At 32.1% G+C, this 27,886-nt stretch overlaps 1 protein-coding gene and 1 long non-coding RNA gene across 12 annotated transcripts in view; one reads left to right on the forward strand and one right to left on the reverse strand.

Moving 5' to 3' along the window:
* Positions 1-27,886, forward strand: part of LOC102610644 (beta-amyrin synthase-like) — a 98,217-nt gene that overhangs the window by 40,966 nt on the left and 29,365 nt on the right. Inside the window, exon 18 of one of the 2 annotated variants that reach the window (XM_052444738.1) lies at positions 23,939-23,950. The exons of the other annotated variant lie outside the window; for it this stretch is intronic. Within the exon in view, the coding sequence (XP_052300698.1) occupies positions 23,939-23,950 (12 nt within the window). The remainder of the gene's footprint in view (positions 1-23,938; positions 23,951-27,886) is intronic. 2 annotated transcript variants of the gene reach the window in all.
* On the reverse strand, positions 14,637-22,421 carry LOC102612112 (uncharacterized). Of its 10 annotated transcripts, none has more exons than XR_008056599.1 (5): positions 22,088-22,421; positions 21,443-21,541; positions 15,292-20,702; positions 15,018-15,139; positions 14,637-14,939 (listed from the first exon to the last, which is right to left on the reverse strand). It is a non-coding gene; the product is annotated as an uncharacterized LOC102612112 (long non-coding RNA). The 10 variants fall into 10 exon arrangements; XR_008056596.1 differs by having other exon boundaries at positions 15,292-20,734; XR_008056603.1 differs by having other exon boundaries at positions 15,292-18,953; positions 19,667-21,541.

The following is a 27,886-nucleotide window of genomic DNA, read 5'->3' on the forward strand; positions in this document are numbered from 1 at the left end:
TTCTTGATAGAAGAAAATATTTTGTCAATAATCATCTCATCCTCTATTGACAATAAGAATATGCATTCTTGATAGAAGAAAACATTTTGCCAATAATCATCTCATCCTCTTTTGACAACAAACAAAAGAATAAGTTGTTGGATGTTTGAAAAGAGCATAAAAAAGTGTTTGGATGGATCATAGCTGACATAAAATATATAAACTCAGTAGATTGCATGCATTACATTCATCTTAACAAAAATGATAAACCGATTGGGGAAATGCAACTTCGATTAAACCTCAATATAAAAGAAGTTGTTAGAGCTAAAGTTTTTAAACTATTAAATGCAAGTATCATTCACTTTATCTCTTATAATTCATGGGTCAGTCTTATACAAGTTGTCCCTAAAAAGTCAGGAGTCACAATAGTTACCAATGTTGATAATTAATTAATACCTACTAAAGTGACAACATAATAGTGTGTGTATTTTGATTATAAGAAGTTGAATTCTGTAAATTTATTGATTACATGCTTAATAGATCAGCGGGTTATCAATTCTATTACTTTTTAGATGGCTACTCAAGATACAACCAAACTTCCATAACATTAAAAGACCAAGACAAAATCATTTTCACTTGCCCTTTTGGCACTTTTATAGGTGAATGTCATTTGGCTTATGCAATGCACTACCGTATTTCAACAATCATATTTTCTGATATGATTGAATGTTTTCTTGAAGTCTTTATGGATGACTTTTTTATCTTCCATGACTCATTTAAGTAGTGTTTGTATCATTAAACACTAGTTCTGTAGTGATGTACAGAGAAGAATTTGATCTTGAACTATGAGAAATGTCATTTCATGGTAAAATAAGGTATTGTTCCAGATTATGTTATTTCGAAAAAAGATATAAAAGTTGAAAACGCCAAGGTAGATCTCATTTATAATTTTTTTCCACCCAAAATAATCATTTTCCTTAGGCATGCTGGTTTTTATAAATATTTCATTAAAGATTTTAGTAAAATTGCTAGACCCCTATGCATTTTACTTGCTAAAGATGTACCTTTCGTCTTTGATGATTCATGTCTTGATGCATTTGAAAAATTAAAGTATTTATTGACCTCACCTATCATTCAGCCCCCAAATTGAAACTTACCTTTTGAGCTCATTTGTGATAAATCTGATTATGCAATTGAAGATAAGAAGTTGATTGTATTCCATTGTCATTTACTATGCTAGCATGACATTGAATAATGCATAACTGAATTATTCAACCATTGAAAAAAATGCTAGCAGTAGTATTTGCATTAGAAAAATTTGATCTTATCTGATAGGATATAAAATAATTGTGTTTACATGCTGCTTTTAAGTATCTTATTACAAAGAAAAATGCAAAAGCCAAACTAATTCAATGGGTATTACTTTTGTAGGAATTCAACCTCATGTTCAAAGATAAGAATGGCATAAAAATGTTATGATAGATCATCTATCTTGCCTCAATTTTGAAACAATTCCAAAATGATTACATTTGAAAGAATGGTTCCTAAATGAACAACTAATTAGTATATAAGCACTGTCATAGTATGCTAATATAGCCAATTACCATATTACAGGACAACTTCCAAAACGTTGGACTAAACAGGACCTAAATTTTTTATGAAAATAAAGAATTTCTTTTAGGATGACCCTTATCTGTTCAAGTATTGGGGATCAAATTACTAAACAATATGTCCCAAATAGCGAATTTTAAAAAATCCTTTCATTCTCCTATAAAAAAGCTTGTAGAGGTCATTTTAATACTAAGAAGATGGTTGCTAACATTTTACAATGTAGTTTTCATTGGCCAACTTTATTTCGAGGTGCTTACATTTTTTTTCTTCATGTGATGGATGACAATGTATGGAAGTATTACACGAAAGCACATGATGGCATTAAAACTTATTCTAGTGGTCGAGATTTTTTATGTGTAGGGCATCGATTTTATGGGACATTTTCCTCCTTTTTTTTGGCCATCAATACGTATTGATTGATGTCGGCTATGTATAAAGTGGGTAAAAGCAATTCCATATAGAACTAATGATCACAAGATGTTGATAGAAAATTTGAAAAGAAATATTATTTCATGGTTTAGATTACCTCAGGTAATAATTAGTGATGGTGGTACCAACTTTTGTAACAGATCATTTAAAGCTCTTCTGACAAAGTACTCTATCACATATAAAGTGGCAATCCTATTCTGTCCACAAACCAGTGGCCAAGTCAAGATCCTCATTCAAGAAATAAAAATATTAGAAAAGATGGTAAGACTAGATAGAAAAAACTAGTCATTGAGACTCGATAATGCGTTATAAGCAAACTAAATGGCTTTCAAGAGACATATTATATTGTATTCTTATAGGCTAGTATATGGGAAAGCTTGTCACCTATAGGTGGAACTCAACAATCGTGTATATTAGGCCATCAAGAAATTCAACTTTAGCATGCAACAAGCTGGTTAGGAAAAAAGATTACAGCTAGCAAAAAATAAAGAGATTCACAATTATGCATATAAAAATGCCAAGAATTAAAAATAGCGAATGAAAGTATTTCATAACAAGCATATTATGAGAAACGCTTTTACACTAGGTCAGAAAGTACACCTGCACATACCTTAAGAAGTCACGCGGCTCATTAATTAAGAAGCAGTCATTTAACCGACACATGGGAACTCCATCACGTCACCTTTATGTTTCACTGATTACATTTGCCTGCTTTATGTAATACTTCACTTACCACCTCCTACTTACCACTCCTATTTTTTTTATTCGGTATTGTATATAAAGTTCACAAAAATTAAAAGATGCTTTATTTTTCTTAACTTGGAGAATCTAAAACAAGAGTAAACAAAAGGAAAATGGAAGAGAAAAAAAACACGAAGAAGGAAAACGAGAGAAAATGGAAGGAAAGAAATAAAAGAAAAAAGAGAAGCTGGGAGTAAAGAAAAAATATAAAAAAGAAAGGAAAAGAAGAATGGAATTAATAAGCCAAGAGCCAAAAACAACTTGAAAAGAGGAATTAAGAGGAAACTTTACAGGAAATGGAATTGGGCAATTAAATTAATATCCAGTGAATTAGTGAGTAACAAATTTGTGAAGTTTGAATAGTTATATTGCAGTTTTCATGATATGTATTACTAACAATTAATTTTTGAACTTGTATTTTAAGAGAAATCTAAATATTTAAAATGCTATAGAGACCCAACAAACCCCAAAGTGAACCAAGATCTGTGAATGGATTATTATTATTATTATTATGTATTCTATAAAGCATTTATATTTGATAGTATGATTTAATATCTTGTTATGATTATATGTATATATATTCTATGATTGATTAAGTCATCAGATCTGATTGCCAGTCATCATATGTGTACCTTTCCTATAGGCTTGCGCATGAGTATTTAGAGTTATATTACTTTGCCTGTGTGATATAGTTAAAGAGGTTTTTCCCCAACTCTACTCATGCTATGACAATGATCCTAGTGAATTATTTCCTCTAAGTACTATTTGTGCAGTTTTGTCATGTATATCTTTACGATTTTATGTTTGCTTATGTAATATGTTCACTGTAGAGTTATGTCATATGATTATATATAAGCACTAGTGCATTTATTTCTATATATATAATTATATCCACTCACTGAGTCGCAAGCTCACTATTTTCCTATTTACTCAATTTCTCTCAAGTTTTTACCAGATTTCATGTAGTTTAGTTTCTAATTGGTTAAGGTTGGCCCACGAGAAGCATTGCTGCATGACTAGCATTTTGAGCATGTTTATATTTATATGTATATATTTAAGTGTGTGTATGTACGGTGAGATGTGAACCATGCAAGTTTTAAATATATTTTTGGACGAGGCACAAATGCTATTAGAAGATTATATTCGAGGCGTGAGGCTAGTTTTATATATTCGTAGATTAAATTTATGCCATAAGTTTTAGAGATGAGCATGAGATAAGTAATACAATGACTATCGCACGATTCACCTCGAATCCGACAAAAGGGATGGCGTTGGTCATGTCAATATTTTATTCAATTCTATGCTTTTATTTCCAAATAAATTATGCTCTCAATGGTCTCGTCTATTTATTTTTTCTACTATATCCATGTGGGGCCGTTGAAATTGAAGAATCAAAGAATAATGTCACTTTTAAAGTTAATGGCCAAAGATTAAAATCATATACAGAATACCAACCATATGAAGAAGGCGCTGAAATAAATTGAGTGATCCACCAAATCTTGATTAAGTCTTTTTATTTTTTTTTTGTTAACTTAACTTTTTTTCATTTAATTTTATTGTTACTCTACTGTTTAAAATTGTTTGATTGTTTTTTTCTATGTCTCAATTGATATGCACACACATCTTTTAAGTGGTATGATGTTTCTCAAGTGTGTTTGTTTGACAATTGTGTTTCTTCATCACTTCTAATATATGTCACGAGTACCTCAACAAAACAGACCCTCTTCAACCATCTTAAAGCACTTTTATGTGTGAAGTTTCACCTAAGAAGCTTGATACAAACTTGTAAACCACATCATGTCCTGGATCTATGACTACTATTGTTAGCATCTTAAGTTAAGGATCTAGAAAAACAAATTAGGAAAATAAATGATGATATACATGACATCCAATTGGTTTGTTAAATGTTAATAACTTTTATGATAGTTTGATAGTATTCTTAATCATGTAATTAATAATCATTTTATTCTATTCACAGTGAAAAAACTCTTATTGCTAATGAGTTACTTAATCTTTTACAAGATTATAGACCAGAGCTAGATCGCAAGACCTTTGCGTTGAATTGTTGGCTAATGATGATAGTAGTAGCTTTTGTAAAAAGTGCAAACTAGATAAATTATGTTGTAGTGTTCATATGATGCCTTCTAAACTCTACTTCTTTTCTTTAAGACATTAAGAACAATGTCTCGTTCTGGTTGAGAAAGGAATAATTAATAATTGTGAAATAACTAATAATTGAGTTTGTTGTATTAAATTTTTTGTCCTGGTGATGTTTTTACTAACTTTGGATAAATTTTAATTGAAGATCATCAGATATGAAGTTTAGTTATCCTAGAAATGCATCTTCTTATTCTTAAAGTCTAAATTTCAAAAAAAAAATGAATTCTCCATTATAACATTATTGACTAATCTTTTCTACCTACTTTGGCCATCTTGAAAGGTTCAACAAATCATTCTAGACACACATGAATGAAAAGTGATGACTGTGGTAAGTTGAGATTTTGTAATAATTAGTCTTTTTGTTTCATTCATGACAAATAACCGAAAGTAGTAGTTATTTCACCCCATAAAAAAAATCAAAAGGAATGTAAAAAAAAAAGAAAAAAGAAAGTGACGTTCTTTCTTAGTAATAGGATCTTCTACCTATTCAGCAGAGGGTATTTGCATAAAACATAAAGAGTTGATCAAGCTTGTGTTATTTGTGAGCTCTTACTTAGTAATCAGAACTCCCACATAATCAATAGTGAGTAATCGTGTAGAAAAATAAGAGTTCGATTTGTCTAACTTAGATCTTTTTTAATAACTGAGACTCTTACCTAGTAAGCAGTGAGTATTCGTGTAAAATAGTTGGAGTTGATAAAAAATATACTATGAATAACATGCTGCCTAACGAAGAAACTCTAATGAAATGGTAAGAACCAAAATATTGTTTTATTTTGACTAAACCCCATAGTGATTATGTCAAACATCACTGAACACAAAGGACAATTTGCTGAATTATTGATTAATGGTTAAATGGCGAAAGAGAAATAGACTTTTCAGATAGTTCATTTATTTGGCAAATAAATTTCAATTCGAGCTTGAATTTTGCTAGATATTATCGCTTAATTTGCTAGGAACTAGTAATAAGTTGGATGGATGCAATGTTGAGTGTTGCAAAGTGGTTTTTCATAAAGGGAAAGATTGTTATTTTGCACTCCAAGTCTCACTAAAATCTCTACTTCTGTGTATTTAAGTCTTTTAAACTTTGATTAATTGAATTTTGTTATAATTTGAGTATTTTATGTGTTATTGGGGGTATGTTGGTTAAATTAAGGGGAACACTCTATTTATAGATACAATCGACAAATTATGGCCATCAGATGAAAACAATTAGGACGCTCAGGATTGCGCCACGTGGTAGGCTTTAATTGGTTGAAACACATCATTAGTCAACACCACATCAGCATTTCGGTCCAATAACATGCTACCACATCATCGGCCAACACCATATAATCAGTCAATGTCAAATCATTAGTTTAATAGGATGATACCACATCATCGGTTAATACCACATCATCGTACTATATATGTAAACAATATTGTACTTATGAATAGTGCCATATATATGAATAATACCATATACGTGAACAATACCAAATGCCCTTTTATACTCCTCCTAAGGTTTTCGATCGTTCCGAGTTAAAAAAATGCCATCTATTTCGCTGTTCGACTTCTCGTTAGTTGTGAAATGGTCAAAATATCCCTAAAATACGTAAAATACTCAAATTATAATTAAAAAATAATAAAAACTTAGAAGATTTACACACGTAAAGTGAAAATGTTAGCGAAACATTAGAGCATAAAATGATTATTTTACGCTGTATAAATATGCATTCTCTAATACTCAACACCCCCCCCCAACTAGCTTATTGCTAGTCCCTAGCATATTAAGAGATGAAATCTAATAAAATTCAAACTAAAGTCTGTTTACCAAATCAATGAATGTTTCCGAAAAATTGTTTCCTTCCATTTTGCTACTCAACTATCAATAAAAAATTCAGTAGTCGGTCAAAATAAATCAATACTTCAATTCCTACCTCGTCTCATTAGAGTTCCTTCTATGGGCAGCATATTTATTTATATTATTTCTTTAACCAACGCTATCCATTTTACGTGAAGACTCTCTGCCTACTGAGGCAAGAGGCTAGATTTCTAAGAAAGAGCTGGGTTGGACAAATCGAACTCTCACCGTTTGACATGAACACTCTTTGCTAGTTGAGGCAGGAGGCCCAATTACTAAGTAAGAGTTTTCACAATTTTGATCATCTCTCACCGTTTCACATGAATACTATCTGTTTACTAAGGCAAGAGACCTGGTTACTAAGTGAGAGTCTCTTTTTCTTCTTTTTTTTTCTTTTTTTAAGGTATAATGACCACTGCCTTTATTTGTTGCTCACGAATGAAACGAAATGATTAAGTATTACAAAATCTTAACTTACCACCATTATTACTTGTCGTGTGTGTATGTCTAGATTGGTCTGTTGAATCTCTCGAGATGACCAAGGTAGACAAAAAAAGTTAGTCAATAATATCGAAAAACAATTCAACAATTTGGCTTTTTTTTTATCTTTTTAACTAAACACCAAGACTAGGAAGATGCGTTTCTAAAATAACTAAACTTCACATTCAGTCATCTTAGACTCAAAAATTTAGAAATGGTTAATAATTACTACAATACAACTATCATTTATTCCACAATTGTCAGCTATTCACTCCCCCCAACCACAACGAGGCATTGTCCTCAATGTGGAAAAATGTATAGTTTAAAAGACATCACCTGAACATATCAATAGAAAATATTTACAAATTGAGAGTTAAGTTTAATTTGTGCTTCTTACTACTACTGCTACTGTCATCAGTCGACTAATCCAATGTAAGAGTCTTGGGATCTGGCTCTGGTCTGTAAGCTTCTAAAAGATAAAATAATTCATTAGTAGTAGGAGTACAAATAAAGCTTGTAGCTCAATGATTCAAAAGCAAACAATAAAATGTAGCTCAATTATTCAAAAGCAAACAATAAAAAAAAGAGCAATGATTAGATAGAAATCACACCATTAAAAGCAATAATGTAAACAGTAAATCAAAAAGATATATATTGGTAGTTGTGATTTTGACTCACATCTTTCTCTGGTTTTACGTCCAAAAACGGCTTGAACGCCCTCTATGGATCAAGGATATGCTTTCCATCATGTTTTCTTATAAACTAGCCAGCAGTCAGATTCCCGAGACTGTTTTGTGCACGTTCGTTTTAGAACAATGGCCATAATTGGGAAATTACTCTCTGTACATATCCATTGGGATGTGTTTCAAGAGACAAAAGGGTATCGTCCAATGACTCCTTATTCAAGCCATCCCTAATGAATTTAATCTTATCTTTCGTATTATCAGATACCATTCCTAGAGCGCATGGTTTTTTATAGCATTGCATTCTGGCACACTTATGACAAGAAACTATAAACCGTACAACTCTTTGTTTTCTTACAAAATTTCTTTTTCTGCAACCAGGCATGTAGGCAACAAACTTAGGAGGGAATTCCCTTGCTAACCGTACTTTGGCTTCAATTAACTAATAAACGTCGACAGGGATATTATTCTTCATGAACAGGCGCAAATGTTCGAACCGAGTGTTGTAGATTGTGAGGAGTGCATTTTAAGGAAGAGAGGAAAATCGCTTGTGAAGATTTGCAAGAGCTGTGTTCTTATCCATACCTTGGCTGGAGAATATCGATTATTGTGGGAAACTGAAGGAACCGACTTCAATAGTCACGAAGTATCGTTATCCGACACTTTACCGGGGTGACAAAAGATAACATACCAAAGAAAAGAATAAATCTAGCAAAACTACAACACACGTGAAAGCAAACAAAAATCAAAGCACACAATGCAAAAAGTGGGATGTTAAATGATTTGTCTCACTAAGATACTCGTGATTTATAACACAAGTGATGAGAGAGAAAATACAATTGTCAAATAAACACACTTTAGTAGGAAACAAATAAATCAATTAGTAAAGCAAAAAATAAAAAAATTTCAATTCAGATTTGGTGGGTCACTTAAATCTATTGCGTTGTTTTCTCCATGTGGTTGGTATTTGTGACTTAGCTTTAAATCTCTTACCATTAACTTTAAAAATTGGACCATTCTTTGGATTCTTAAGTTTAATGGCCCATGTGGAAAAATAGTGTGCATAATAGATGGACCAGACCATCGATAATGTAATTTACTTAGGGAGACTTGCAAGTGAGAATTGAATAAAAACACTTTCTAGCCTGATGCGAAAGATTTTCTCATAATTTGTTTGTCATGAAAGACTTTCATCTGCTTCTTATAGTCCTTAGCATTTTTTTCGTTGTGAATCTCCTCAGGTTTTGCCAGTTATAATCTCTTTTTTGAACCACAGATGCGGTATATGACGTCTGCATTCTTTTGTTTTACTTCAAGGGGGGATGAGATGATTTTTGACAATGTGTTTTCTTCTCTCAGGAATGTATACTTCAAAGAGTCGGGCGACGATTTGAGCTCAATCTTTGATGGTGATTATGATGATGGGATGAGATTTTCCCTGATGGTGTCAATTTCTTTTTCTTTGAATTCCATGAATGGAGAAAGGCATTGATCTCGTCAAAAACCAATCCAAAGTGAGTTAACCATTCTTGTAACGGGCCATCATTAAGGTTGTAATTCGACTGCTTTCTCATTACATTTATAGCATTAGCTTGATTTGGGTAGGAATCATGGTCAAATTGGTTGTATGCTTGTGACTCTATTAATTTGGCAGCCATCAAAGATGTTATTTTGCGAGAGAGTCCTTCAATTATCTCTTTGACTTTCTTGATTTCTGATCTTGACTCGCCAACATGGATTTCATTTACTCCCTTGATTTTTCTCACATTCCTGAATGATCAACTTCGTTGTTTGGAATTATCTGCTTGTCGCTAGAAGGAATCCTAAATCTTTGATGCACTTTTAGACATGAGCTCACCTCCACTTGGTGCCATTAGCCATTTTTGCACATGTGGCAATAGTCCCTTCAAGAAAAATTGACATTGGTGTCATTTCTCATACCTATAATGTGGACACTTCAAACATAGCCCATTGAATCGCTCGAATGCTTCAAAGAATTGCTCGTCTTCTCTTTGAGTAAACTCTAAAATTTTCCTGCGAATAGCATTGGTTTTATGTACTGGGAAGTATTTATTTAAAAACTTAGTTACCATCTATTCCCATGATGTGATACTATTAACAGACAATGTATTAAACCATGAATGAGCTCTATCTCTTAGAGAAAATGGAAATAGTCTAAGTTTAACATCTTCATCTGAAAAATTTTCATACTTTAAAGTTTGGTAAACGGAAAGAAAATATTCAAATGATTGTATGGGTCTTCATTTTCCAAGCCATAGAATTATGAGAGACAATTTAGTCATTAGCTTTTAACTCAAAACTCTTAGCAGTTACATTTGGGTATCTTAAGCATGATGTGTTCAAATTAGCTAATGGACTGAAATTATCCTTAAATGGCCTTTCTTATGGTGCTTGTGCTTGTTGCAAATCCATTTTAATATTATCCTCAATTTTACGCTGTTATGCAACGTGTCTTAACGTACGAAGTATTTTTTCTAGTTCGAGGTTTACAGGTTCTAGATTAGGTGACAATGATCTTTGACCATGCATGCAAAAAACACGTAAAAATTAAAAACAAAACAAATGAAAATAAAGAGAGAGGGGGGAAGTAATAATACTGACCTTATCACACTGCTACACACTTAAAACTTGCACACAAAATTATTTACAATATATACAAAGAAAATTAACTCTACGAATTAAAATAACTTATTTCCCCGGCAACGGTACCAAAAAATTATTGTGCAAATTTTATTATAGAATAAATTTTATGCTGACGAGTGTCGATCCCACGCGGAGGTAGATTTAATTATGCGTAAGATAATTTTCTAGGTGTATATATGAATTGGTTGGAAGTGAATTCTTTTATCTTAAGATTTAAAATAAAATGGTCCGAATGAATTAAAGATGAAAATAATGCAAATGAAACGATTGAGTCTCTAGATTTACACTCAACATTCACCATGTGCTTAATATTTCTCTTTTAGTTTCGATTAATTCATGAGGGAGGTAATTCCACCCCTCATAATCATCACTATAATAAATATAGTATCAAGCACTCAGTATGTCAGAGATAATAATCTTTGACTTAGTGTGGTGTTAAGAACACGCTGTGCCGGGTTATAATAATCCTTTTGTCGACAACGTGGCAAGACCATCCACTAAATAGCTTAGATACACTCTCTGTTGACACTAAGTCAAGACTACCCACAAAATACTAGAGAATAATTTTCTCTCTAATTAATATGGTGCTAAATACTCCTTGTGCTAGCCAGTAACGATATTTTACTAGGGAGCTAGTATACAGTACAAAATCTAGACACGATACACTATGTGTTGACAATGAGTCAAAAAACCAGCATAAATTAGAGAGGAAAAGAAAATAAACTTACCTAATTAAACTCATGGATCATGTTAAGACTTCACCTTCAACTCAATGTTGAAACTAAATTAGCCACTCATAACTAAACTAGAGGTAAAATAATAATTTTACTAGAATATGTAGAAAATACAAGATAGAGAGAGAATTATAGAAAATGAAGCTCAAAAATGGATTCAGGGGTGTCAAATTAGGGGGGAGCTCTTTATTTTGATTGTTCAACACATCATCAGTTAATACCATATCAGCATTTCGGAGCAATAAGATGCTACCACGTCATCGGTTAATGCCACATCAGTATTTTGGTTAAATAGCATCCAACCACATCATTGATCAACGTCACATAATTAGTCAATACCACATAATTGGTCCAATGGGATGCTACCACGTCATCGATCAATGTCATATCATCATACCGTATATGTGAACAGTGTCGTACTTGTGAATAGTATTGTATACGTGAACAATACCAAATACCCTTTTATGCTCCTAAAGTTTTCAACCGTTTCGAGTTCCAAAATGCCATATGTTTCGCTGTCCGACTTCTTGTTAATTGTGAAATGACTAAAATATCCCTGAAATACATAAAATAATTAAATTATAATAAAACACATAATAAAAAGGTTAGAGGATTTAAACACGTAAAAGTGAAAATGTTAGTGAGATTTGGAGCATAAAATGACAATTTTACCTTGTATAAATATGCAGTCTCCAGTATTCAACATAGGATAATTGAAATATATCTCACGGTTTTAAAGTTGTATATGCCACACTCGAGGATGAGTTCTTTTCCAAGTGAGGGGGATTGATGTTGGTTAGTCGCATGGGATGAGTAAGTTATCTTCCGAAAGTCATAACTTGTGTTGTAGGTGTCCATCTTGGGTTACAATATACCTTTCGAGGTTTGTAATGAGATGAAGCAAATTTACAATGGCTTGTGTTGTTCTGTTGTTCTGCCCCGTGATCGAGTCAGAAATTCCACTTCTTTCCTAGTTATTTCTTCAGTTTTAAGTTTTTTTTCCTATTTTTCTTGTTTCTCTTAAGATTTTTGTTTTGTTTCTAGATGTCAGATTTGGTTGCCGTTTATTTTGGGTTTCTTATTCATTTAGGAGAATTTTAGTATAAAATAATATTTTGGATTTGCTTATTTTGTTAAATTTGTAATTTTTAGAGTTATTATATAACGGGCCCAAAACCTTAGTTTTGTTAATTCAAACTTATTCAATAAACTTCATTATTAAGAAACATTTGTTTCTTTTATCAGTTAACTTTAAATGTTTCTGCATTGTTAGCTAATTATTTACAATTTCCTTATTTTTTATTTTTTTATTTATCAGCATTAAAAATAATTTTTATAAACTATTCAATTAACAACCGGCAAAAAATTGGTTGTTCAAGTGTTTACAGCCGCTGCATTGTAGGATGACCCAAGAGAGGCGGAAAATAGAGGGGACAAAACAAAAGGCATTTTAATCGATACCAAGGAAGGAAAGGTTTCCTATTAAAAAAAGGGAAGGAGCATGTTGAAAAAGATGTTAGCATTGCATTAATTATTGTTGTTCTTCTCTCTAACAATTTTCATATCAATCTTGAAAATTTTCAAAAAAAAAAAAAAGATACCAAAATTGAAGAATGAATGGGAAGGAATTGTCAAGGTCTCCGGATAGACCCATTGCGTATGAATGAACAATATATTTTAATAAGATTTAATTTTAAAAAATTCATTTTAAATTTTCATAAATTAAAATATTTGTGTTTCCATTGACAACTCAATTGACATTAAAAAGTACATCTCCAGTACAATTGAAAAAGTAAAGAATATTGTATATTGCTAACTAAATATTATTTAGAAAATAAATAAAATATACGCTTAATAATTATTATTCATATCATGTCCATATTGTATCATAAACTTATTCATGTCATATTTAATATAATGTTAACTTATTTATGACTTTTTTCTAGAATAATATTTACATATTTTTTATATTTTTAATTAATTTTTAATTTTTTATTAAGTATGTTAAACGGCTCAACATGATTGATATAATTATTAAATGGGTTGTATTGATGTTTTGATATTTTGACACGAATAATAAATGAATTATATCTATATTTACTTCAATTTAACACGCTATAAACAAGACACAGCAAGATAATAGAAATTACCACCGCTAAGTGTATCCTATAAATGATTACATCAGTAAAAATAAAGGATTAGGCGAAGTTATTAGTCGGGGAAATGGGGCGGATGCCGGATTTGATTTTTTTTTTCTCCTTTTATTAGTGACACTTTGCAACAATTAATAATATCCTTTCCAGTATGTTTCAAAATCATTGCCACTTTGCCAGGTCTAAAATAATGGAAAGTGAAGACACTACTTGTTCCTTTTTGCCAAATCTCTCAAATAGTTATTTTCATCAACCGTTGCTTTGTTTACTTTAATATTACCACAGAAACGTGTACTATACTCAAAATATCTATAGAAGTTAGTTGTTTTGTTTATAAATTATTATCATGACTCGTCATTTTAATACAAAAGTAGTGACTATCTTTACGTGGATTAATTTACCTTACAACCATTATAGGTTAAAATTGATTAAAAATTTTTCACCATCGATCATAAAATTCGTAGAAAATGATGTTCGTTATATTTTTCGAAATTGGCATTATGCATCGAGAATTTATTTAATTTATTAGTTGAATCTTGTTAAAAAAAATTATTAGTGGATTATTTTTTTTTTTAAAGCTCTTTAAAAGAGCATCAATGGATTTCACTCCATTCCTTTAATGTGGTTTGAACAAAGGATTTTAACCCTAAGAAGGATATGCTCTTAGCACTTGACTTAAGTCTTCACCTCATCACTGAGTTAGTTTACCTTACAATTACTGTACATTATAATGATTACCATTTTTTGGTTATCAATCACAAATTTTAAAAAAAAAATTGTTGTGTCATTATCATAAAAAAAGGATGCATGACATATAATTTTTTTGTCGTCTATATCATTGTCATTAATTTATGACAAAATATTTTCCGTCATAAATTCATAATGATTTTTTACAATCATATAGTTATCACACAATATTTTAATGTGAAAAAATAATTATATTTAAATTTATTTAAAATTTGCACATTTTTTTAAATTTTTGGCTAAACATGCAATTATCATTTGTAAATTTATTATTCAATTTTAGCGAAAATTATTTATGATAGAATTTATGACAAATATATTCCGTCATAAAGTTTTTTTTAAATATATTATAATTATAATTTGTTGATGGATTCCTGTTTACAAATTTAATTAATTAATAAAACAAATATCATAAAAAAAAACTAAAAACAATTAATATTAATTAACATCCATTCAATCCAACAAATTAATTTCAAAAGAAATAGATTTAGTATCGAATGTGATCACCACCAATACATAACAGAACATCCCAAATTGAAAAAAGTTATCCCAAAGTATAAAATAACAATTAAATTCCAATCAAACTCCAAGAAAAGCAATTAAAATTGCAGCCACGAAACCAAGTTAACCAACAAAACTTCCAAAGATTATTGCAAATATTGCAATAGCAAGACTTCTGGCAAAACTTCCAGCAACAATACCATCTTCCAACAGCACTCTAATTCCAGCATCAAACAAAGTAAAAGTCATAAATGGTACTTGTATGAGCATAATTATCCACATTAACGAACTTTACCTGCTACTTTTTCTACTGCTGTGAAAGAGCCCGCATTAGGGTCGATCAACTTAGCAATAATGTCGGAGTAATTCCAGCATGTATTTTCTATTTAGTAGGGCCCAAATCCTCATCTTATGGGGCTAAGATAACGAATGAAATAATAAATAAGTAAAAGGTAAATATGAGGGATACTAAAACAAAAGTAAACCTAAAACGACAGAGAGAAAGAACCACTTTTTCCATTACTAAGAGTAGCATTAGATGTAATTGCAGTTGATGCTACAAGCATTACCTGTCTTTCAGATTGCGCAAGTAATGACCATGCTTCATCCCTTTCCTTTTTAAGTCTAGCAATTACACGACAAGCAGCAGCATCCTGAGGACAAATCAATATGCTAAGGTTAGTGAGTTGCTCAAATGATGATTTAATTACAATTTATAGGTTATGGTCAAATAGAAGAAGATATAAAATGTAAATGTGTAATTCTTTTTTTTAAAAAAAGCCAAAATTTGCTAAGGCTCAATGCGTATTTTCTAGATAAATACATTTTATAGAGATAACAACAAGCCTACAAACTAATTATCTATAAAATCAAATTATTTAGCAGCAAACTCATATTTCCATTAACTTCAGCTAGGACAATACAGTACGTACATCAATACAATAAATGCCCGATATAAAGAGATAATTTGTGAATTACACTTTGGCAAGCATAACCTAAAGTGCTATTACTTGGTACGATTCATGACTTAGCTCTTGCTTGCTGTATGATGTTGTTGCTCCAAAGCAAAATTAGATACCATCAGACCATCCCATTCTTACAATTAGACAAACAATGTAACGGATAGGAAATGTAATAAAGAATCATGTATTAAATTGTAAAATTCAGCATCAATTAAAATTGTGAATTTGAAGGAACATCACCAAGAAATCAGCAATATTACGGTTAAAAAAATGATAAAAAGCATTAAATAATGTTTACACAATTATCATTATTTATAAAAGAAGTATTCACTTATCAAATGAAAGAAATTACAAGAGCACAGAACAAGGGATCTCAAAACAAAAATCTTACAATAGCTCTATTTTGTAAAGTATATTAGATAAATCTAGCATAAAAAATTTGGCAAGAAAACTCTAAGACAAAATATCCGTGTCATACATTCTAAATTATTATGGAATGAAGAGACCTAATGAATACGAAAACAATATAATCTTATGGATGAAAAACATGGGCTAAAATCTGGCCGACAGTATACTTCATAGAAAGAAAAAGATCACCATAAAAATTAGAGCTTATTACACACTGATGAAATTAGAATATAATCTAAGCTTGCATTCGGCAGCAAATTGGTAATATGCTAAAACACAAGTTCATGAAAAAACATATGAAGTCAAAAATCAAATTCTTTTTAAGCACTAACCAATTAAAACCTCCTTCCAAATAAACTTAAACATTTAACACAGCAGGCACAGAGTAATAAATTAGAAACACATACATTCTGGAACATTCCAAGCATCCCACAAATGCTAGCAGCCGTCAATGATCTATGCTTCACATACTACATGGCAAGCCATTAAGCAAAAGACAAAAATTATCATGCAATAGTACATTAAATAATGATGACGGGAACCTCCAAAAAACCAAGAAAAGCAACCATCATAACTTTCTTTAGCCATTTTCTCCTAAATTATGTAGAGAAAAATAGTAATTTAACTATATAAATTTCTAACAGACATTTAATCAAACACCTTCTCATATATTATGTAGATAAAAATAAAATTATTAACTATATAAATCTCTAATAGACATTTAATCAAACACCTTACATGCGTCAAAATCTTTCGGAATTATAAACCAATTAAACATGTTAAATCCTCAATATATATTCAAATTTTCCCAAATCATGATTTTTTAGACAAGAGCGGGTAAAATGTACAAGATAATTGAACATGAAAATTTCAAGATAAAGCCAAACCCTAACCATCGTGACAGCCACGAGCCACCACTACCTTGCCCTCCACAACAAGTCCAATATCATGCAAATCAAACACAATCAATTTCTCCACCAAAATCCCATCAATTTTAGTATTTAGAAAACTAAACCCACAAGTTTTAATACATACCCTTCAATTTTAATTTTTTTTAAAAAATCAGCAACCTTACCTGAATATGGATTGATTTGTCGAGGAACGAAATTAAAAAAACAATTGATTCTCATGGCATTGGTAGATCTCTGCATGTGGAGATGACAAAAAGATGAAGAGATTGAGAAACAACTTGAAACGAGAGTGCAAGCAAGCATGACGGCTTGAACGGAGGAAGAATGGTGGCATTTTGAATGGCAAAACTAGTGGAGTTTTTATGATCCATTAGGACTAAAAGTTTAGTTCTAGGTTTTCAAATGATGAAAGAGGGAGGCAAAATGGAGAGTGGCTGGGTGAATGTCCAACACTTAGACAAACTTGCATGTTTTAAGCAATCCTTTGTAAATTGTAGCATTTTATTCTTTTTTTTTAATTTTAAAATGCATTGTTTGATTTTTAAAAATAAAATAATACATTAAAATTTGGTCAAACACAGTCAAAATCATAATCTATCACAATTTCTTGACAGAGCAAATTTCTATCACGATTCTATCATCTATTCTTGATAAACAATAATTCTATCACAAAAATCATCATTAAAACGGGATAGAACCATATTATATCACGAGTCCATCATACTTTTATGATATATACAATTTCACTCAGAATCTGCCGCAAATTGTTTGTCATCTATTGCCAATTTTCTTGTAGTGAATGACTAATAACGAATAACTTATGATAATTTTTAGTGTTCTTATGTACTTACAAGTTTGTACACTACAAGAAAATAGGTAATATATGATGGGAAATAACTGTTATAAAAGGGGGTGCATGAGAAGCAGTTCATCCGTCATCTATGTCACTGTCATTAATTTATGACAAAATATCTTGCGTCATGATTCATGATGGTAATTCACAGTCATATATCCATCACATAATATTTGAATATAAAAAATAATAAAATTAAAATTTGAATTTATTTAAATTTTTGCACCATTTTTTTAAATTTTTGGCACGAAATTCAATTATCATTTATAAATTTATTATTCAATTTTGGTAGGAGATTTTTTATGACAGACTTTATGATGGGTATTTCCCGTCCTAAAGTTATATATATTTTTAAAAAAAATTATATTGTAATTATAATTTCTTAATGAATTCCAATTTACAAATTTAAGTAATTAATAAAATGAATATCGTAAAAAAACTAAAAAAATTAATATTAATTAACATCTATTCAATCCAGCGAATTAATTTCAAAGGAAATACATCTAGTATCCAATGTGATCACCACCAATACATAATAAGACATCCCAAATTAAAAAAATACTACCCAAAAATATAAAACAACAGTTAAATTTCAATTAAACTCCAAGAAAAGCAATTAAAATTCTAGCCACCAAGTCAACTTAACCAACAAAACTTCCAAAGATTAATGGAAATATTCCAACAACAAGAATTCCGACAAGACTTCCAACACCAATACCATCTTCCAACGGCAATACTCTAACAGCTGCATACCCAGCAACAGTCTAATCCATACCCCGCAACCCACCATTTTCCAACAGCACTCTAATTCTAGCCATATACCCAGCAATATTCTAACCCAAACTTAGTAAACCAATCTATGCAGAATCAATCAAAATACCCTATGTTATCAAATGCATAATATCTACTATACAATCCTTAACAATAACCATTATAATGTGACACTACAACTTTAAATTTCAACAAATTGTAATATCTAAAGTTTTATATGTATACTAACCATTTTGCTGACGGGACAAGGATGTTGGAAAATGGTTAACCCACTCCAAATGAACCCCATCTAATTCATCCTAAGTTTATGCTTTCTTTCCATTAAACTGTTAATCACAAGAATAAATATTGTCAAACTTCAAAAATAATGTCACATTTATGGAATAAAAGAAAATTAAGATATCTTATCATTAACTCACATTGTTCCCTAACAAGCTAACATGTTCTATTATTTCCTTCATGTACCTTAACACATAACAATTAGACTCCAATTTTGCAATATTTTATTTCGAAGCTTGTTCATGCAAAACCAAAAAAAAAAAGCTCACAAAACCCATTTGTTTTAGTTAAGTAATTGATTGGCCTATGTAGTTTCTGTAGGGCTACTTTTTTTTTTACATTCACAAATCTCATATTAGTACTATAATTCCTTTTTTCCTTACCATCCCCATCTTACTTATAAATATTCCAGCAGAAATACCATCTTCCGACAACCTGTAGTATTAGAATAAGGAATGATGACAGATTATCTTTCAAGTTCACTTATCATGCTCTGTAACTAAATGTATAAGTAGAGCCTCATAATGGCATGATAATTGCAATAGGAATGCATTAATCATTAAATATAATTATGAACCGGAGAAGTGGTTATCATAAGAGCCGAAGAAGTGGTTATCGTGAGAGCTTGTCACGACAGGCTCTATTTGGCTTCCAAGAAATAGAAAGATTATTAACATTGATTAAGGCTCCATGATTCTGGCTCAATAATCATATAAAAAATAATGATAGATAAGAATGATGCATGATTCTGGGCTATTACCTTCTTGGCAAAAGTTGCAATGCTGAAGAACTGAGCACAAAGAGGATTGTTGAAAATCTTAACAAGTTCACTTGCACTTGTTCAGCAAGAAGTAAATAAATTTAAATAAAAATATTCGTAAATACTAATTTATCACGTTTGAGAATCCAACCAAAATGGAAATAAAAACAACAATAAGATTCAAATGTTTCAGTTATATGCTAGCATTGTTGCAATAAGAAGAAAAATATATGTATATAACAAGTATACGCATAGATAATCATCCTAAAGTTGTGTTAAAGTAATAACGTTCAATTTTATCATGTAGCAACTAAAAATTTGAGCTTAATGTCAATAATTGGTTTTTCTCATCTAACTCTTTAAGCTTCTGTAGTCATTTTGCTCTATGTTTCAAGCACTTTCAATGACTCTAACTATGTTACATGACCATAAAAAAAAAAAAAAAGTAACATCTTAGACTAAAAGTAAGGAAAATGTCCACTCAGCCAAGGCATTCTTAATTGAACATGTAAAACTATCAGTGGTCTTTGAAACTTTTAAGAAGAAAAAAGAGAGTTATTTCATGATTATAAAAGGTGTTAGTTGGTCATGGATAAAATATAAATACCAACTGATTGTAATTTTGATTTGTGGTCTCACCGGACAGCAATCAAATGATTATCTAGTACTTCTCGGAAGTGATTTTTATAAGGAAAAAAAATTAAAATAAAGCTCAAATTCCAGGATTTTAAGTGATCCTGGATTATAAGGAATTACCCAGTGAATAATACATACAAGATACTCTTAAGGCATATAGACATTAAGTCCTATCTATATTAAACAAACCACAGAGCAACAATTTAATGAACAAATTAAATTCTCAAAAGTAGGAATATGGATACATTTGTATTTCAAAGTAAAAATTAAAAATGAAATTAAACATACAAAATTGATTCAATCAACAAAAATTAATTATTTGTGCATATGTAAAAGAAGCAAACTCAAAACTACTCGCCAGAGAATTAATTTTATTGTGGATTGTTGTTGGAAACTAGACCTGTGAAAGCGATGGCAGCAAAAAGTTCAAGCCTAAAACAAAAACACAGGATCAACAATTAAGCTTGCACCTAGCTATTACACAAAAGCACTCGTCTCTTTCAACAAATTAAATTAAATTTGGCACCAAGAGGAAAAGCAACTTGAGATTTTATAGGCTGGAATTCGTAGTTGCTGGGTTTTGAAATTGAAAGGATATTGGTTGTTAACGAAAGGGGAAAAACAGAAAAACTAGTTTTCTAAAACAAAATTTAAAGCAATAAAGAAAATCATTAAAAAGCGAACTTGGGGATTAAAAATTCTTGCTAGGAGAAAATCCTGTCATTGAGGAAGTTTTAATTTAGCAATGAAAATTCACAAATATTAAGAATTGTACAGATTTTCAATGACATGTTACTATTTTCTAATTCTCTCACTAAACTATGCATACTACAATAAACTTCCACTAATAATACCCCGAGAACGGAAAAAATATTAAATGAATCATATAAATTTTTAGTCTTTTAATAGCATGTTTATCTCTTGTCCTCACCTATTTGGGTCCTAAAAAATTTACTTCTAGATCTTTATCTTTAAAAAGTCTTTATATTGAACCAAAATGATTTTTAGATAAAACTAACAAATATTAGATTAAAAAAAAAGTTCTTTAGCCTATGCAGTAAAGAGAAAACACAATAGACAAATCAATGAGATCAAGAAAAAGCAAGTAAATCGAACAGCCGTTGAGTTAGATGAACTAACCTTCCTTTAAATTACAAGCCAACAATCATCTCTATTATTTTGCCTTGCCACCTCTTGAAAATCATGAACTTTGGCCACTCTTTTCTGGCTATGTAGCTACTGTTCACGCAGAAAAAATTTATTTAAAAAAAATTAACATGCGAATTTGCTTTCAAATAAATAATTACCAAAGTGCAAAATCATTACAAAAAAATTCTCATTCCTAACCCATCCTTCACTAGATTTCTGATTTAAATAAAAAAAACTCAAAATTCTTATTAACAATCCATATTTGACCAAAGAGGAACTTTCGGTTCCAACGTGGAATTACAATTTCCCATTATCAGTCCCTAAAAAGGATCATTTATTTGATTTTATCAATTAATCAACAGTCAATTTAAAAGAAAAATCCCAAAAATTAATCAAGAAACTAAATACAAAACCAAGGTCCCTAAACATAAATTAAAATGAAATAATTGATAATTAAGAAAAGAGAAAGAGGCCAACTAACAAGCATGAGATTAAAGAGAGCGGCCTAATTGACTTTGACGAAATCAGCATCCCAAGCCTTCAGATAATCATCGATGCCAGTAGTGGCGAGATTGTCGGACTTAGATGCCTTGTCATGCTTATTACAGTACTCGATGGCCTTAGAGAGGATCTTACCTGTGACGTTGGGCAAAGGGATATCGTCATTGGCACAATCATCCACGAACAAGCACTTGACAACGGTTAATTAGGGTTTAGTTGGGAAAATTTGAAAGGAAGTGAAAGAGACTGACAATAATGGGGGACAAAATAAATCTGAGGATATTGAAGGCTTAATAGGAAGGAGAGTGATAGCTGAACAAGAAGAATAAATTAAGAATGACGGCAATAGCAATGTATGAATGGTAGAAGAATGGAAAGAATGAGGGTTTCAGACAAAGTGTATGTCAACGGCAAGAACGTTAGAAGCTGCATTTAGGGATTTTGATTTCTAAGTGTGTGTATGTGTGTTTAGCACTTAGAAAAAGAAATGGAATGTTAAAAGTAACCAAAACGGAGCGTTTTGCTAGCATTTTCTTTTCTTTTTTTTTTAAGAAAAATTATCATTCATATACACTTAGTTTACTTCATTATAAAAAATACTACAACACTTTGAGAGTGTATCAATCGTATACCCTAAGTTGACAAAATGACTTTAAATGGGTAATCTGATCTTTTTATTTGATACAAGTGATAATTTGAAGATATATAAGTGATAATTTGAGAGTATACAAGTGATAAAAATAGAATTTAAGGGTATATAAGTGATAATTTAAAAGTATACAAGTGATAATAAGAGAATTTAAGGATATACAAGTGATAATTTTTCTTTACTTTAATTTAAGTTTCAAGGATAAAATCGTCAATTCGCTATAATTTCTTTAACTTTCAAACGGCAGATAGCTTTTGTCAATTTATGGTGGATGATTGAAAATCGTTATTATTTAATCTGTCATAATATATAACAGTTACAATGATGATTATTAAATGTAACAGTTATTGAATTTATAGTTAAAATACAATCTCATTTTTAATAACGGTTATTTTTAAAAACTATGATAAAAAATATAAACAAATAATGACGGTTAGCACATATAACCGTCATTAAATTTATAGTTAAAATGTAACCGTAATTTTAATGATGGTGTATAAGAAGGGAAATTTGCAAAAATAACCTAAAATTTTTGTAATTTTGACATTTAACCCTTTAAATTTTTTTCTATCAACATTAGCCAAAAACCCTCTCAAGTGCCGAAAATACCCCTCTCATACTCACCAAGCTTCCTCTCTCTCTCTCTCTCTCTAACCAACAATTTCTCTCCCAAGGTGGTCACTCATCGTTGGCGGCTTCCCGGAGTCCATCCTCGGCAGCCAACATCACCAAAATTTCGGTCAAGATCTGAAATCAATGATTAGTTCAAAAACCCTAGATTTTGAAGCATGTTCTATTTTCTATTCTTCTTTTATATTGTGGTTTTCCTATTGTGTTGGTGATGGTGAGTGAAGATTGAAGTGTTTGTGACATTGATGGCATGGGTGAAGTTATTAATGTGGTGCATGGGTGAAGATTGAAGTTGGCGTGGGCTTAGTGCCGGGAGACATCTCGCCTGATCAGGTGCAACAGTACGCCTGTCGCACCTCATTTATGCGACAAGCGCGCGCTTGTCGCTCATGCTTGGTGCGACAAGCTTAGTGCGATAGGACTTAGTGCGACAGGCAGTCTGTCGCACATACTTAGTGAGGTAGTCTGTCGCACCAAATTTGTGCGACAGGCACCAGTCACACCAAGAGACAATTTCAGTGCAACTCACTCTTGGTGCGACAGGTTGCTTGTCGCACAAATTCAGTGTGACAGGCGCCTGTCGCACTAACATACAATCATATTGAAACTCTCTTGTCACACGAAATCAAGTTGACTCTATTTCACTTTGTTAGAATTGTGTCTGATTAGTGTTGAATCTGGATAGATTCAGCTATATTTGATCGGAGTTCACTTTTACCGTTCGCCGTCGTCGTTTGCCGTTGCCATTTGCCGGTGATGATTCAAGAGTGCAAAGCTGCGTTTGGTTTGATAAAGAGGGAGAAGAAAAGTTGCGTTTGGTTTGATAGACAAGGGTAATTTAAGAAAGAAATCTTGTGTTTGGCTAATTATGATAGGAAAAAATTTGAAGGGCCAATTATAAAAATCACAAAAGATTTTAAGTTATTTTTGTAAATTTTCCGTATAAGAACCGTCATCGAAGAAAGCACAAATAATGACCGTTCTAAGGGTTATTTAGCGTCAGCCCCCAAATGTTTCGACCATTTACGCCGCGCACCCACAAGTTTCGACCATGTGCGCCGTGCACCCATTGCTGTTAAAATAACTGTTATATGTTACTGTACCGTTTGTGATTTTGGAAAATGACGAAATTGCCCATATTTATTAGGATGACATTTTTGCCCTTAAATAACAATCTAATTACAGTAAAGTATTTGCAGCTGTGCATTGTAACGGCTATATAGGCAGAACAAGTCTTTGATTTACAGTTCATTTGCAACGGTAACATAACGGCATGCCACTTCCACTAGCTATAAATATTGCACATGACAATTCCTCATCTTCAGCATGCCTATCAAAACCCACCATATTTAAATTACTACAAACAGCAGTCATTGTTTAGCTTCAAGCTGTCATTATTAAGCCCAATTAGAAGCATAACCAGAAGCATTACTAGAAGTATCACTTGAAGCATCACCAGCTACTGAAATTACAACCTAGTCAACACATACATTGGTAGAAGAATGTCTAACTGCTCCGGGGGTGCTTCAAGTTCATCAAAATCAAAACCCGACTCAGAAAAGAATTTAATCAATGGAGGAATTTTCAAGTTCCACAACAAAGTTTGCTATTGTAGAGTCAGGGCAGCCATTAAAATATCAGAATCTAAGTCAAATCCCAACAGATTATACTATAGTTGTCCTAATGATCCTGCATGTGGTTTCTTTAGATGGTGGACGCCATCTAGAGAGGAGATTACAGAATTTACAAGACAAATGAACCCGTTTGAAGAGCAAGGTGTTGACACCAGTGACAATAATATTATGAAATTGACAATGGCTGACCTTGATCAGAGGACCGTCACAATTGAAATCTTTCTTTATCAACTGAAAAAGTATCAATTCATCACAATGGTTATTTTATTATTTCTTGCAACTATCATTTACTGTAAGTTATGAAAAATATTTTCAGAATGGTTGCTTAGCTTTAGAAATTGCAGAGAAATTAAGTGTAACAGTTGCTCATATTCATTGTAGTTAATAATATAAAATAGATCATGGAGTAATATATATTGGCAGCATCTGAAATGGTGTATTAATCACCTGTATGGTTACACAGCAATGTATCCAACAAAAAACAAAAAACAATGTTGGTCTACCTATATGTAAGTCCTACATATATACTTTGCCAACAACTTTCATAATGCCACAAACCCATGGCAACATAACCTAAGCATTAGTTTATATTTAAGCTCCATGTGCAGACTAACATTACACATCCAAAAAGGACCAACTCCAGAATTTCAACTATAAACTAACCATTGCATTCTTCTTTCCAATAAAAAACAAAAGCTTCAGCTGGTTCACTGTGGCATTGTGGAAGGTGTCAAAAAATGCTTATATACCTCCACTACTTGGTACTGTTACTGCTGCCAATGTCTCAAATGCATTCACCAATCACTGAATTATGATAAGTAATAGAATACAGAGTAAGTAACATGATGCTTTCATTACCTAATGATAATATTAATCACAAAATCACATGCAGGATAAAACAATGCCTAACCATATCAGGTGGGAAGGCTGGTGCCTTCCCTTTGCCAGCATTGTTCAGTTCACTCTTTTATGTTTAGTCTGGTTTTCTCTCAAACTGATTCCACAAACTGCCATTATCTTCCTGCCTTGTACACCCAACCACGGAGCATCAAGTTGAATATTTGCCATCTGTTGATGATTCATTTTCTTGGTACCTGATGGCCCTTCTTGATTCCTAAATGCATTTGTCTTTTGTGGTGGCAACTGCATCTCTCTAGGCTCGTGAACCTCAACTGTTGTCCTCACATCCTCATATGGCTGCATGTGAATAACAATGGTGGACCCACTGCCTAGTGCACTTGACAGTGGATCCACTAGCCTATCTTGTAAAACTGATATTTTTTTTTTGTCATTTGAATTATTGACTAATGAGTTAACAATTGTATATTAACAATAGAAACATGAGTAGTTACAAAATCATACCTCGAGCTGCTGATCCTGTCTTTGTCATGTACTGTTTTAGATTGGTCTGTGGGCATGCACAAATGTACAAAGTAAGGTTCAACGTTACAGAAAGACAACTGTAAAAATCACAGAAACTGCACTGACCTTATAATGTTTTGTACATTTGTTTGCATTTAAGGGGTTAATGGGACAACCTCTCTTGTTATGGCCAAATTGTTTACAGCACTTACATTGCATCCTATATCGCTTCTTCTCTGGAGGAACCTCATCAGCTTCCCGTCTCCTATTCATTTTTGGCCTCCCAGGAGGCCTTTTCACCAATGGAGGATAAATCTCATCACCTGGTGTAATTGGCCATGAAGATTTATCTGGAATAGGGTGGATCATTCCAGCATAAGTCCTCAAATAGCTCCCCTGCTTTAATAATGGGCTAAGGAATTGTCCTAACTCTTTTCTACTATGAAAGATACATGGCATTGCATGGATGCATGGGATGCCACATAGTTGCCAGTGACCACAGTCACATACATGGTGCTGTAAATCAATTATATAAGTCTTGTGGTTGTGGTCTACTTCATATAGTCATTCACTAGCTCGAGCTACAGGGTTTGGACTTCCAATCTGCAGATTATTCATCATCCTATCATAGATCCTCTTTGGAATCTCAGACTCCTAAGCCTTAGCTTTTTTTCTTCTGTTCACCAGCCTCTTCATTAGCTTCTTCCTCATCCATTCAAGCATATTCAACAATGAGACTTTTCTTTGAACCCTAAGCCATGCATTAAAAGATTCTGTCATATTATTTGTGCAGTGGTCACTCTTACAACTGTTGTCAAAAGCATGTCTAGCCCAGAATTTTGGTGGCAACCTTCTTAGTGTCTCATAAACACCTTCATCTATATTCTTCAAATTAGTCATTGCTACATCAAAATCCTTGCTGTTACATGCCCTTGCAGCTGCCCAGAAATAAGCCTTGAAGTTTGTATGCGGATGCTTTGTCTTCAAGTTTGCAAGAATGTGTCTCGCACAAAACCTCACCTGAGCATTTGGGAACTCAAGGGCCAAAGCATTCTGGATACCTTTCTGCCTGTCACACATGAAGGTTAGCTGCCTTGCATCTTCAAGAAATGTTTTTAAATGGCCTAGAAACCATGTCCAAGTACTTGTGCTTTCAACACTACACACACATACAGCAACTGGAAATATTCCAGTGTTAGCATCAAGTGCTACAGCTGACAACATTACACCCTTATATGGACCCTTCAAGTGGCAGCCATCAATCCTAATGAATGGTCTACAACCAGCTTTGAAACCATCTCTAAGTGCTGGAAATGAAAGGATAAATCTATCAAAATGAGTTTGAGACTGCTCCCTTGGGAACCGAATAACACTAACTAAGGCCAGAGCTTGTGGCATCTTATTTAGTATTATCTGGGCATAACTTCTGATCAGCCTGTAGCTTGATTCATGATCTGCACCTGCTCTTTGCAATGCCATTTTCTTTGCCCTATACACCTTGAACCTATTAACCTTACAACCATATATTCTTCTCAGCTCATCGATAATGAAATCAACATTTATGTCTAGGTGATCTAGAAAGGTTTGTTCATACTTCACAGCTATAAACTCAGCAGTACATTCAGGATTGTCCAGCTCTCGTGAACATGTATGCACATT

Source organism: Citrus sinensis, chromosome 7, assembly GCF_022201045.2.
Source record: "Citrus sinensis cultivar Valencia sweet orange chromosome 7, DVS_A1.0, whole genome shotgun sequence".
Lineage (NCBI taxonomy): Eukaryota > Viridiplantae > Streptophyta > Magnoliopsida > Sapindales > Rutaceae > Citrus > Citrus sinensis.